We start from the raw sequence: 15,278 nt of genomic DNA on the forward strand, positions 1-15,278 counted from the left end.
TTCCTCTGTGTTATATTGTACTGAAGCAGCCCAGGTTGGAACTCTTCCTCTGTGTTATATTGTACTGAAGCAGCCCAGGTTGGAACTCTTCCTCTGTGTTATATTGTACTGACAGCAGCCCAGGTTGGAACTCTTCCTCTGTGTTATATTGTACTGACAGAGCCCAGGTTGGAACTCTTCCTCTGTGTTATATTGTACTGAAGCAGCCCAGGTTGGAACTCTTCCTCTGTGTTATATTGTACTGACACAGCCCAGGTTGGAACTCTTCCTCTGTGTTATATTGTACTGACACAGCCCAGGTTGGAACTCTTCCTCTGTGTTATATTGTACTGACACAGCCCAGGTTGGAACTCTTCCTCTGTGTTATATTGTACTGACACAGCCCAGGTTGGAACTCTTCCTCTGTGTTATATTGTACTGACACAGCCCAGGTTGGAACTCTTCCTCTGTGTTATATTGTACTGACACAGCCCAGGTTGGAACTCTTCCTCTGTGTTATATTGTACTGACACAGCCCAGGTTGGAACTCTTCCTCTGTGTTATATTGTACTGACACAGCCCAGGTTGGAACTCTTCCTCTGTGTTATATTGTACTGACACAGCCCAGGTTGGAACTCTTCCTCTGTGTTATATTGTACTGACACAGCCCTGTGTTATATTGTACTGACACAGCCCCGGTTGGAACTCTTCCTCTGTGTTATATTGTACTGACACAGCCCAGGTTGGAACTCTTCCTCTGTGTTATATTGTACTGACACAGCCCAGGTTGGAACTCTTCCTCTGTGTTATATTGTACTGAAGCAGCCCAGGTTGGAACTCTTCCTCTGTGTTATATTGTACTGACACAACCCAGGTTGGAACTCTTCCTCTGTGTTATATTGTACTGAAGCAGCCCAGGTTGGAACTCTTCCTCTGTGTTATATTGTACTGAAGCAGCCCAGGCTGGAACTCTTCCTCTGTGTTATATTGTACTGAAGCATTCTCCCAGGTGCTGTCGTGCTCTCTGCTACACCTGGCTTTAACCCTTTATGAACCAAACTCTGATGCTATCAGCATGTCAACCTCGGAGAATGGCCCCACACACGCAACCAGACAGGTGTGTTTACACAGCTGAGTAGAAGAGGAACACCCCCCCCCAAAGGAATGAGAAACTGATTAAAGGATGACTGGCTCACACAGACTAAGGCATAGCTAGCTGCCTGTGCACCATCACGATAAGGGTGAAAATGATTGATGTTATCTTACAGTATATCCTCTCATAGAGAGCTGTCACGCATACTCCCGCTCTCCCTTTCTGGCGCTCGAGGGCGCCAGGCTGCCCTTCATTACACACACCTGTTACCATCACTATGCGCAGCAGCGCTCATTGGACGCTCCTGGACTCCTTCCCGTTGTTGATTTCCCTGTCTATAACTGTCTGCTCCCCCGCTTGCTCCCTGTGTCTGCATCCTTACTTTGTCCTGTCTCCAGTTTCGATCCTCACAGAGAGAAATGGAAATGGCATCTTTTTTTCTTCAGTTAACTGACTGATATTATCTCATAGAACAAAACTTATCAGATCTCCTAAGCATGTGTTAACCTTATTTTCCGCGTTTATCTCAAAACTCTAACCCTAACTCATCGAAATGGCTGAACAAACCAGAGGTAACTCATTTAATTATTTTTAGGATTACAAGTTGGCGATCAAACTTTCATTGTGACAAATGTGCGTTTAAACGGTGAGGACAATTTAACCAGCGAGGACAGTGATGGTATGCTGAGAACAGGAAAGGAAAGAGATGGTTTGCTGAGAACAGGAAAGTCAAAAAGAGGTCAGAGGAAGAGGAAATGGAGTGTCTGAAGAAGCCAACAGCTGCAGGGAGGGGCGATGGCACAGTGTGAAGCCATGTGTCTATGACACACCCCCTCTCCTCCACCCCTCTCTCCCAACCCTTCTCTCACCAACCCTCCTTTCCCCTCCCCACTCCTCTCCTCCCTGCTCCATCATCCATCAGCTCCTCATTAACACGGTGCCACCTAACTCATACTTTTCATTAAACCCTTAATTACATTTCCACCGTTATTTATCCTTCTAATCACATTAATAATAGAGACATGTGTTAAACTACCAGCAGATAGAGGACATACTTTTGTATATATAGTGTATGTGGACAACCCCTCAAATGAGTGGATTCTGCTATTTCAGCCACACCCATTGCTGACAGGTGTATAAAATCGAGCACACAGCCATGCAATCTCCATATAAAACATTGGCAGTATAATGGCCTTACTGAAGAGCTCAGTGACTCTCAACGTGGCACCGTCATAGGATGCCACCTTTCCAATGAGTCAAGTGCTGTTATTGTGAAGTGGGAATGTCTAGGAGCAACAACGGCTCAGCCGTGAAGTGGTAGGCCACACAAGCTCACAGAACTGGACCGCCGAGTACTGAAGTGCGTAGAGTGTAAAAATTCTATCCTCAGTTGCAACACTCACCACCAAGTTCCAAACAGCCTCTGGAAGCAACGTCAGCACAAGAACTGTTTGTCAGGAGCTTCATGAAATGGGTTTCCATGGCCGAGGTGTAAAGCTTGCCGCCATTGGACTCTTGATCAGTAGAAACGCGTTCTTTGGAGTGATGAATCACGCTTCACCGTCTGACGGACGAATCTGAGTTTGACGGATGCCAGGAGAACGCTACCTGCCCCAAAGCATAGTGCCAACTGTAAGGTTTGTTCAAGGAGGAATAATCGTCTGGGGCTGTTCTTCATGGTTCTGGCTCGGTCCTTTGGTTCCGGTGAAGGGAAATCTTAACACTACAGCATACAATGACATTCTAGACAATTCAGTGCTTCCAACTTTGTGGCAACAGTTTTGGCATGACAATGTCCTTGTGCACAAAGAGAGATCCATACAGAAATGGTTTGTGGAGATCATTGGGGAAGAACTTGACTGGCCTGTAGAGAGCCCTTACCTCAACCCCATCAAACCCCTTTGGGATGAATTGGAACGCAGACTGTGAGCAAGGCCTAATCACCCAACATCATTGCCCGACCTCACAAATGCTTTTGTGGCTGAATGCTGCGGGGACTTGCTTCCAATATTCCTTCTGTAGCTCAGTTGGTAGAGCATGGCGCTTGTAATGCCAGGGTAGTGGGTTCGATCCCCGGGACCACCCATACGTAGAATGTATGCACACATGACTGTAAGTCGCTTTGGATAAAAGCGTCTGCTAAATGGCATATATTATTATTATTATTATAACATCTAGTGGAAAGCCTTCCCAGAGTGGAGGCTGTTATAGCAGCAAAGGGGGGACGAACTAAATATTAACAGCTTTTATTTTGGAATGAGATGTTGGACGAGCATTTGGTCGTGTAGTATACTTTTGGTAGTGCAGGTCATGATAGGCTGATGACGGCTAGTGATTAGATGTTAATAGCTATGATACATGCTATGGGCTAGGAGCTGCATCTCAGTGTTGCATAATGACACACAAAGAGCAAAGTGTGAATGAAGTGGTGGAAAAGAAATAGAATTTGCACTAAGCAATTCTGCAATATTTAGATATGGACACAACTTGAAAATGACATTAGATTACTAAGAAAAAAGTGGTATGTTTATATTCAGTGCTGTGAGTTTGCCCACATCCTTTTGTGTGGTGTGAGGAGGCACCCTGTGTGTTTAAAAACATATTTGAGATAATGTTAAGGTGTCATTCCTCTGATCTTGGATACAGGTGACACGCAAGACGTGTCTGATAACGAGAGACACATTTAGCTCTGACCTCGATGTCTCTACAGAATTATGTGAGAGGCATTCTGAGCTCGAGATGAATCTACCCTGTGTAAAAGCTATGATAAGGTAAGCCCTTTTGGTATAAACTGGATGAAAAGAAAAGAAGATAGGACTCAAATCAAATCCAATTGTAGTTGTCACATGCTTCATTAACAACAGGTGTAGACTAACAGAGAAATGCTTACGGGCCCTTCCCAACAATGCAGATAGAGCAAATAGAGAAATAATAGAAAATTAAAACTAAATAATAAAAGTAATAGTAAAAGTAATAGTAAATACACAATGAGTAACAATAACTTGGAAAAAATACAAGGGGTAACAGTACCGAGTGAATGTGCAGGGGTACGAGGTAACTGAGGTAGATACAGTCTGCTGACAGGACATTGATAGTTGGAAATATATATAGCCTGCCCTACTCTCAGAGAGGACATTGACAGTTGGAAATATAGTCTTCTCTCAGAGAGGACATTGACAGTTGGAAATATAGTCTTCTCTCAGAGAGGACATTGACAGTTGGAAATATAGTAATCTCTCAGAGAGGACATTGACAGTTGGAAATATAGTCTTCTCTCAGAGAGGACATTGACAGTTGGAAATATAATAATCTCTCAGAGAGGACATTGACAGTTGGAAATATAATAATCTCTCAGAGAGGACATTGACAGTTGGAAATATAATAATCTCTCAGAGAGGACATTGACAGTTGGAAATATAGTATTTTCTGAGAGGACATTGATAGTTGGAAATATAGTAATCTCCTAGAGAGGACATTGACAGTTGGAAATATAGTAGTCTCTCAGAGAGGACATTGACAGTTGGAAATATAGTAATCTCTTAGAGAGGACATTGACAGTTGGAAATATAGTAGTCTCTCAGAGAGGACATTGACAGTTGGAAATATAGTAGTCTCTCAGAGAGGACATTGACAGTTGGAAATATAGTAGTCTCTCAGAGAGGACATTGACAGTTGGAAATATAGTATTTTCTGAGAGGACATTGATAGTTGGAAATATAGTAATCTCTTAGAGAGGACATTGACAGTTGGAAATATAGTAGTCTCTCAGAGAGGACATTGACAGTTGGAAATATAGTAATCTCTCAGAGAGGACATTGACAGTTGGAAATATAGTAATCTCTTAGAGAGGACATTGACAGTTGGAAATATAGTAGTCTCTCAGAGAGGACATTGACAGTTGGAAATATAGTAATCTCTCAGAGAGGACATTGACAGTTGGAAATATAGTAATCTCTTAGAGAGGACATTGACAGTTGGAAATATAGTAATCTCTCAGAGAGGACATTGACAGTTGGAAATATAGTAATCTCTCAGAGAGGACATTGACAGTTGGAAATATAGTAATCTCTTAGAGAGGACATTGACAGTTGGAAATATAGTAGTCTCTCAGAGAGGACATTGACAGTTGGAAATATAGTAATCTCTCAGAGAGGACATTGACAGTTGGAAATATAGTAATCTCTCAGAGAGGACATTGACAGTTGGAAATATAGTAATCTCTCAGAGAGGACATTGACAGTTGGAAATATAGTAATCTCTTAGAGAGGACATTGACAGTTGGAAATATAGTAGTCTCTCAGAGAGGACATTGACAGTTGGAAATATAGTAATCTCTCAGAGAGGACATTGACAGTTGGAAATATAGTAATCTCTCAGAGAGGACATTGACAGTTGGAAATATAGTCTTCTCTCAGAGAGGACATTGACAGTTGGAAATATAGTAGTCTCTCAGAGAGGACATTGACAGTTGGAAATATAGTAATCTCTCAGAGAGGACATTGACAGTTGGAAATATAGTAATCTCTCAGAGAGGACATTGACAGTTGGAAATATAGTCTTCTCTCAGAGAGGACATTGACAGTTGGAAATATAGTCTTCTCTCAGAGAGGACATTGACAGTTGGAAATATAGTAATCTCTCAGAGAGGACATTGACAGTTGGAAATATAGTCTTCTCTCAGAGAGGACATTGACAGTTGGAAATATAATAATCTCTCAGAGAGGACATTGACAGTTGGAAATATAATAATCTCTCAGAGAGGACATTGACAGTTGGAAATATAATAATCTCTCAGAGAGGACATTGACAGTTGGAAATATAGTAATCTCTCAGAGAGGACATTGACAGTTGGAAATATAGTATTTTCTGAGAGGACATTGATAGTTGGAAATATAGTAATCTCCTAGAGAGGACATTGACAGTTGGAAATATAGTAGTCTCTCAGAGAGGACATTGACAGTTGGAAATATAGTATTTTCTGAGAGGACATTGATAGTTGGAAATATAGTAATCTCTTAGAGAGGACATTGACAGTTGGAAATATAGTAGTCTCTCAGAGAGGACATTGACAGTTGGAAATATAGTAATCTCTCAGAGAGGACATTGACAGTTGGAAATATAGTAATCTCTTAGAGAGGACATTGACAGTTGGAAATATAGTAGTCTCTCAGAGAGGACATTGACAGTTGGAAATATAGTAATCTCTCAGAGAGGACATTGACAGTTGGAAATATAGTAATCTCTTAGAGAGGACATTGACAGTTGGAAATATAGTAATCTCTCAGAGAGGACATTGACAGTTGGAAATATAGTAATCTCTCAGAGAGGACATTGACAGTTGGAAATATAGTAGTCTCTCAGAGAGGACATTGACAGTTGGAAATATAGTAATCTCTCAGAGAGGACATTGACAGTTGGAAATATAGTAATCTCTCAGAGAGGACATTGACAGTTGGAAATATAGTAGTCTCTCAGAGAGGACATTGACAGTTGGAAATATAGTAATCTCTCAGAGAGGACATTGACAGTTGGAAATATAGTAATCTCTCAGAGAGGACATTGACAGTTGGAAATATAGTAGTCTCTCAGAGAGGACATTGACAGTTGGAAATATAGTAATCTCTCAGAGAGGACATTGACAGTTGGAAATATAGTAATCTCTCAGAGAGGACATTGACAGTTGGAAATATAGTATTTTCTGAGAGGACATTGATAGTTGGAAATATAGTAATCTCTTAGAGAGGACATTGACAGTTGGAAATATAGTAGTCTCTCAGAGAGGACATTGACAGTTGGAAATATAGTATTTTCTGAGAGGACATTGATAGTTGGAAATATAGTAATCTCTTAGAGAGGACATTGACAGTTGGAAATATAGTAATCTCTCAGAGAGGACATTGACAGTTGGAAATATAGTAATCTCTTAGAGAGGACATTGACAGTTGGAAATATAGTAGTCTCTCAGAGAGGACATTGACAGTTGGAAATATAGTAATCTCTCAGAGAGGACATTGACAGTTGGAAATATAGTAATCTCTCAGAGAGGACATTGACAGTTGGAAATATAGTCTCTCTCAGAGAGGACATTGACAGTTGAAATATAGTCTTCTCTCAGTTGACAGTTGGAAATATAGTAATCTCTCAGAGAGGACATTGACAGTTGGAAATATCAGATTGACAGTTGGAAATATGATACAGTTGAAATATAATAATCTCTCAGAGAGGACATTGACAGTTGGAAATATAATAATCTCTCAGAGAGGACATTGACAGTTGGAAATATAATAATCTCTCAGAGAGGACATTGACAGTTGGAAATATAGTAATCTCTCAGAGAGGACATTCAGTTGGAAATATAGTATTTTCTGAGAGGACATTGATAGTTGGAAATATAGTAATCTCTTAGAGAGGACATTGACAGTTGGAAATATAGTAGTCTCTCAGAGAGGACATTGACAGTTGGAAATATAGTATTTTCTGAGAGGACATTGATAGTTGGAAATATAGTAATCTCTTAGAGAGGACATTGACAGTTGGAAATATAGTAATCTCTCAGAGAGGACATTGACAGTTGGAAATATAGTAATCTCTTAGAGAGGACATTGACAGTTGGAAATATAGTAGTCTCTCAGAGAGGACATTGACAGTTGGAAATATAGTAATCTCTCAGAGAGGACATTGACAGTTGGAAATATAGTAATCTCTCAGAGAGGACATTGACAGTTGGAAATATAGTCTTCTCTCAGAGAGGACATTGACAGTTGGAAATATAGTCTTCTCTCAGAGAGGACATTGACAGTTGGAAATATAGTAATCTCTCAGAGAGGACATTGACAGTTGGAAATATAGTCTTCTCTCAGAGAGGACATTGACAGTTGGGAAATCAGAGAGGACATAGAAATATAATAATCTCTCAGAGAGGAATTGACAGTTGGAAATATAATAATCTCTCAGAGAGGACATTGACAGTTGGAAATATAGTAATCTCTCAGAGAGGACATTGACAGTTGGAAATATAGTATTTTCTGAGAGGACATTGATAGTTGGAAATATAGTAATCTCCTAGAGAGGACATTGACAGTTGGAAATATAGTAGTCTCTCAGAGAGGACATTGACAGTTGGAAATATAGTATTTTCTGAGAGGACATTGATAGTTGGAAATATAGTAATCTCTTAGAGAGGACATTGACAGTTGGAAATATAGTAGTCTCTCAGAGAGGACATTGACAGTTGGAAATATAGTAATCTCTCAGAGAGGACATTGACAGTTGGAAATATAGTATTTTCTGAGAGGACATTGATAGTTGGAAATATAGTAATCTCTTAGAGAGGACATTGACAGTTGGAAATATAGTAGTCTCTCAGAGAGGACATTGACAGTTGGAAATATAGTAATCTCTCAGAGAGGACATTGACAGTTGGAAATATAGTAATCTCTTAGAGAGGACATTGACAGTTGGAAATATAGTAGTCTCTCAGAGAGGACATTGACAGTTGGAAATATAGTAATCTCTCAGAGAGGACATTGACAGTTGGAAATATAGTAATCTCTTAGAGAGGACATTGACAGTTGGAAATATAGTAATCTCTCAGAGAGGACATTGACAGTTGGAAATATAGTAATCTCTCAGAGAGGACATTGACAGTTGGAAATATAGTAATCTCTTAGAGAGGACATTGACAGTTGGAAATATAGTAGTCTCTCAGAGAGGACATTGACAGTTGGAAATATAGTAATCTCTCAGAGAGGACATTGACAGTTGGAAATATAGTAATCTCTCAGAGAGGACATTGACAGTTGGAAATATAGTAGTCTCTCAGAGAGGACATTGACAGTTGGAAATATAGTAATCTCTCAGAGAGGACATTGACAGTTGGAAATATAGTAATCTCTCAGAGAGGACATTGACAGTTGGAAATATAGTAGTCTCTCAGAGAGGACATTGACAGTTGGAAATATAGTAATCTCTCAGAGAGGACATTGACAGTTGGAAATATAGTAATCTCTCAGAGAGGACATTGACAGTTGGAAATATAGTATTTTCTGAGAGGACATTGATAGTTGGAAATATAATAATCTCTTAGAGAGGACATTGACAGTTGGAAATATAGTAGTCTCTCAGAGAGGACATTGACAGTTGGAAATATAGTATTTTCTGAGAGGACATTGATAGTTGGAAATATAGTAATCTCTTAGAGAGGACATTGACAGTTGGAAATATAGTAATCTCTCAGAGAGGACATTGACAGTTGGAAATATAGTAATCTCTTAGAGAGGACATTGACAGTTGGAAATATAGTAGTCTCTCAGAGAGGACATTGACAGTTGGAAATATAGTAATCTCTCAGAGAGGACATTGACAGTTGGAAATATAGTAATCTCTCAGAGAGGACATTGACAGTTGGAAATATAGTAATCTCTTAGAGAGGACATTGACAGTTGGAAATATAGTAGTCTCTCAGAGGACATTGACATTGAAATATACAGTTGGAAATATAGTAGTCTCTCAGAGAGGACATTGACAGTTGGAAATATAGTAATCTCTCAGAGAGGACATTGACAGTTGGAAATATAGTAATCTCTCAGAGAGGACATTGACAGTTGGAAATATAGTAATCTCTCAGAGAGGACATTGACAGTTGGAAATATAGTAATCTCTCAGAGAGGACATTGACAGTTGGAAATATAGTAGTCTCTCAGAGAGGACATTGACAGTTGGAAATATAGTAATCTCTCAGAGAGGACATTGACAGTTGGAAATATAGTAATCTCTCAGAGAGGACATTGACAGTTGGAAATATAGTAGTCTCTCAGAGAGGACATTGACAGTTGGAAATATAGTAATCTCTTAGAGAGGACATTGACAGTTGGAAATATAGTAATCTCTTAGAGAGGACATTGATAGTTGGAAATATAGTAATCTCTCAGAGAGGACATTGACAGTTGGAAATATAGTAGTCTCTCAGAGAGGACATTGACAGTTGGAAATATAGTAATCTCTCAGAGAGGACATTGACAGTTGGAAATATAGTAATCTCAGAGAGGACATTGATAGTTGGAAATATAGTATTTTCTGAGTAGTTGGAAATATCTCTCAGAGGACATTGACAGTTGGAAATATAGTAATCTCTTAGAGAGAGGACAGGACATTGACAGTTGGAAATATAGTAGTCTCTCAGAGAGGACATTGACAGTTGGAAATATAGTAGTCTCTCAGAGAGGACATTGACAGTTGGAAATATAGTAATCTCTTAGAGAGGACATTGACAGTTGGAAATATAGTAGTCTCTCAGAGAGGACATTGACAGTTGGAAATATAGTAATCTCCTAGAGAGGACATTGACAGTTGGAAATATAGTAATCTCTTAGAGAGGACATTGATAGTTGGAAATATAGTAATCTCTCAGAGAGGACATTGACAGTTGGAAATATAGTAGTCTCTCAGAGAGGACATTGACAGTTGGAAATATAGTAATCTCTTAGAGAGGACATTGATAGTTGGAAATATAGTAACCTCTCAGAGAGGACATTGACAGTTGGAAATATAGTAATCTCTCAGAGAGGACATTGATAGTTGGAAATATAGTAATCTCTCAGAGAGGACATTGACAGTTGGAAATATAGTAGTCTCTCAGAGAGGACATTGACAGTTGGAAATATAGTCTTCTCTGAGAGGACATTGACCGTTGGTTGCAGAAGGACATTACAATCCCTCCATCCCACACCCATCTCTTTCCCTCTCTATCCCCCTGTATCTTATCTTTAACCCTCTCCCCCTCTTTCTCCCTCTTTCTCTCCCTCTCTCACCATATCTCCATCTCTTCCTCCCTCTATCTCCTTCCTTCTCTATCACCCTCTCTCCACTGGCCCATAATTACCCCCCCAGGATACCTTGGCCCCCTCGCCACCCTGCTCTCTTCCCCGTTGGAGGCAGTAAGCCTTTTTATCTCTGAGAGTGTCCTCATCTCCTCTGTGATAGGCACACTGTGACTGAGGAAGGGCTGCCAGCCTGTCTGCTACAGACTGAAGGGTCTGGAATTGAGGACACAGGAAGGAAGCTAGTAAGACTCCCTGGGTCATATTCGATAGGCACTAAACAGAAGAAAACAGACTGATTTAGGGAGGGACTACCTAAACTTGTCCAATAAGAATCTCTCATTTTCATTTTCTGTTGCAAATGTATTTTGTTATGTTTTGCTACTGTGTGCACTAATGAATACAGCCCTGTTTTTCTTGTAAGGAATAAGAGCTTTGAGGAGATGTATTGTGACTATGTGAGAATCTCAACTTCATACTCCTCACGTCCTCTCTCTTCACCTCCTTCTCAAAACCTATTGGAGCAGAAGGTCAGAGGGGAGGGACCACTGGCTTTCTCATCCAATGGGTTTTGAGCAGGCGCGAGGAGAGAAGAGAGGAGTATGTCAGGAGTAAGCAATTGAGATTCTCCATATATCTAGGGTTGCTATACAGGCTTATATGCTCCTTGAGGGGAAAAACATTAACTTCCCTCACCTCTCATTTCAATCAGAAGTGATGCTTTTGTATTGATTAGAATCAATATAAAATCATTATAAGGAGAAATAAAGTCAAACAAAGTGAGGCAAATTAAAATTTAGCCAGATGAAGAGAGAGAACAAGGGAGAGAGGGAGATAAAGTTACGATGCTGGAGCAAGGGAGACAGGAGGTGAAGTGAAATATTGCAGAATCCAAATTGGGTACTGTGGGGTGCAGCGAGACACGGGCGAAGGATGAGAGAGCGATCGAAACAGCAATTAACTGAGCAGGAAAGAAGGAGAAAGTGCGGCTGACATTAATAACCTTCTCATAGAGAGACAGAGTCAAGATTTACACTCACACACTGTCGGAGATGAGGCTCCACTGCAAAGCTCATCACTTCTACACAAACTTCACCTTCAACCGACCTACACACTCTTTACTCAAGGGTAGAGATCATTCAACTTGAATGTATTTTGTGCATCTGACACACCTATATGATGGAACGAGAGAGAGAGAGACATGTTATATCCCAATAAAACCACAACCAGATTGTATAGTGTGCTGTTTAGATTGGTACAAGGTTGTATTTAGCATCACAATACTACTGTATATAGGCATCAGTTGGGTTTACAAACCAGACTATTGCAGTAAACACAGGGTGTGTCTATAATGGCAACCTATTCTCTTTGCACCCTATTCCCAGTATAGTGCTCTACTTTGGATCATTAGTACCTTTTGGGGTGCATCCACAGACATCAATCAGCATGTCCTTTACCTGTTTGTCATTTCTTGTCCGTTCCAGCAGAGGGAGTGGTTGCTTGGCACTGCAGGCTCCCGGCTACACAGAGCCTCTCCCAAACCACTGAAGAAGGAACTGAATCCCCTCAGGCTGGAAATAAACTCCCTGAGGGAGAGAGGGAGGGATGAGAGGAGAAGAGAAAAAAGAGAATAGCATTAATAATGGTAATGATTATATTATTACATTACAACGTAGCTAATAATGCTGGTCAGCAAAGAGGAGGGGAGAGTGGAGAAAGTGAGAAAGAGAGCGAGAGAGAGAGAGTGAGAGAAAGAGAGCGAGAGAGAGAGTGAGAGAAAGAGAGCGAGAGAGAGAGTGAGATAAAGAGAGCGAGAGAGAGAGTGAGAGAAAGAGAGCGAGAGAGAGAGTGAGAGAAAGAGAGTGAGAGAGAGAGTGAGAGAAAGAGAGAGAGTGAGAGAAAGAGAGCGGGAGAGAGAGTGAGAGAAGGAGAGCGAGAAAGAGAGCGAGAGAGAGAGTGAGAGAAAGAGAGCGAGAGAGAGTGAGAGAAAGAGAGCGAGAAAGAGAGCGAGAGAGAAAGAGAGTGAGAGAGAGTGAGAGAAAGAGAGAGAGAAAGAGAGCGAGAGAGAGAAAGAGAGCGAGAGAGAGAAAGAGAGCGAGAAAGAGAGCGAGAGAGAGAGAGACAGAGAGAGAAAGAGAGCAAGAGAGAGAAAGAGAGCGAGAGAGAGAAAGAGAACGAGAGAGAGAGAGAGAGAGAAAGAGAGCGAGAGAGAGAGAGAGCGAGAGAGAGAAAGAGAGCGAGAGAGAGAAAGAGAGCGAGAGAGAGAGAGCGAGAAAGAGAAAGAGAGTGAGAGAGAGAGTGAGAGAAAGAGAGCGAGAGAGAGAGAGAGAGAGGGGGAAACATAGATAAACCGGCAAATTAAACATCATTATATGAGATGGAGCGAGAGACAGAGAGGAAGAGATATAGAATGAAGGAGGAAATTAAAGAGTCTAATGGTGGGGACAGTAAAGGAGATCCCTAGAGAGACTTATAGAGAGAGAGGGAGATATTCAGCTGTAGAGTGACTGTGTCCCAAATGGAACCATATTTCCTTTATAAAGCACTACTCTGCTCAAAAGTAGTGCACTATAAATGGAATGGTAGTGCACTATAAACGGAGTAGGGTGACATTTGCGAAGCAGGTGAGGGTTTGTGTGCCTAAAATATATTAATCTGGCCACTCTGCTGAAGCCATCGGCCTGCTGAGAATCAGTACTCTGTTCATTTAAGCCTGTTCCTGGAAAGTGAGTGCACTGGGCTGGAGGGAGGCTCACTGTCACTCTCATAGTAAAGTAGGCTAGCTGCAAACACAGTCAAACAGGGTGCAACACGTGTGCACAGACACACACAATTTGGTCCTGCCGTACATACCTACACGTACGCTACGGTCACAAGACGCAGGCCTCCTAATTGTCCCTAGAATTTCTAAGCAAACAGCTGGAGGCAGGGTTTTCTCCTATAGAGCTCCATTTTTATGGAACGGTCTGCCTACCCATGTCAGAGACGCAAACTCGGTCTCAACCTTTAAGTCTTTACTGAAGACTCATCTCTTCAGTGGGTCATATGATTGAGTGTAGTCTGGCCCAGGAGTGGGAAGGTGAACGGAAAGGCTCTGGAGCAACGAACCGCCCTTGCTGTCTCTGCCTGGCCGGTTCCCCTCTTTCCACTGGGATTCTCTGCCTCTAACCCTATTACAGGGGCTGAGTCACTGGCTTACTGGGGCTCTCTCATGCCCCGTCCCTGCAGGGGGTGCGTCACCTGAGTGGGTTGATTCACTGTTGTGGTCATCCTGTCTGGGTTGGCGCCCCCCCCCCCTTGGGTTGTGCCGTGGCGGAGATCTTTGTGGGCTATACTCAGCCTTGTCTCAGGATGGTAAGTTGGTGGTTGAAGATATCCCTCTAGTGGTGTGGGGGCTGTGCTTTGGCAAAGTGGGTGGGGTTATATCCTTCCTGTTTGGCCCTGTCCGGGGGTGTCCTCGGATGGGGCCACAGTGTCTCCTGACCCCTCCTGTCTCAGCCTCCAGTATTTATGCTGCAGTAGTTTGTGTCGGGGGCTAGGGTCAGTTTGTTATATCTGGAGTACTTCTCCTGTCCTATTCTGTGTCCTGTGTGAATTTAAGTGTGCGTTCTCTAATTCTCTCCTTCTTTCTTTCTCTCTCTCGGAGGACCTGAGCCCTAGGACCATGCCCCAGGACTACCTGACATGATGACTCCTTGCTGTCCCCAGTCCACCTGGCCATGCTGCTGCTCCAGTTTCAACTGTTCTGCCTTACTATTATTCGACCATGCTGGTCATTTATGAAAATTTGAACATCTTGGCCATGTTCTGTTATAATCTCCACCCGGCACAGCCAGAAGAGGACTGGCCACCCCACATAGCGTGGTTCCTCTCTAGGTTTCTTCCTTGGTTTTGGAGTTTTTCCTAACCACCGTGCTTCTACACCTGCATTGCTTGCTGTTTGGGGTTTTAGGCTGGGTTTCTGTACAGCACTTTGAGATATCAGCTGATGTACGAAGGGCTATATAAATACATTTGATTTGATTTGATTTGACAATGGCAGGACCACACACACATGTCTGTTACACACACACAGACACAGACACACATACACACACACACTACCACATCTCACCTGCTTCACTCCAACAATGACTACTACAACTCACCTGCTCCACTCCAACAATGACTACTAAAACACACCTGCTCCACTCCAACAATGACTACTACAACTCACCTGCTCCACTCCAACAATGACTACTACAACTCACCTGCTCCACTCCAACAATGACTACGACAACTCATCTACTCTACTCCAACACTGACCACTAAAACTCACCTGCTCCACTCCAACACTGACTTCTATTACTCACCTGCTCCACTCCAACAATGAATATTACAACTCACCT

The 15,278-nt window shown here is 41.7% G+C and overlaps 1 protein-coding gene across 1 annotated transcript in view; it reads right to left on the minus strand.

The window, feature by feature from the left end:
• The window catches only part of gpc3 (glypican 3), a 554,502-nt gene that overhangs the window by 230,529 nt on the left and 308,695 nt on the right, over window positions 1–15,278 (minus strand). The window contains exon 5 of the mRNA XM_052486883.1: window positions 12,348–12,476. Within this exon, the coding sequence (XP_052342843.1) occupies window positions 12,348–12,476 (129 nt within the window). The remainder of the gene's footprint in view (window positions 1–12,347; window positions 12,477–15,278) is intronic.

Source organism: Oncorhynchus keta, chromosome 30, assembly GCF_023373465.1.
Source record: "Oncorhynchus keta strain PuntledgeMale-10-30-2019 chromosome 30, Oket_V2, whole genome shotgun sequence".
Classification (NCBI taxonomy): domain Eukaryota; kingdom Metazoa; phylum Chordata; class Actinopteri; order Salmoniformes; family Salmonidae; genus Oncorhynchus; species Oncorhynchus keta.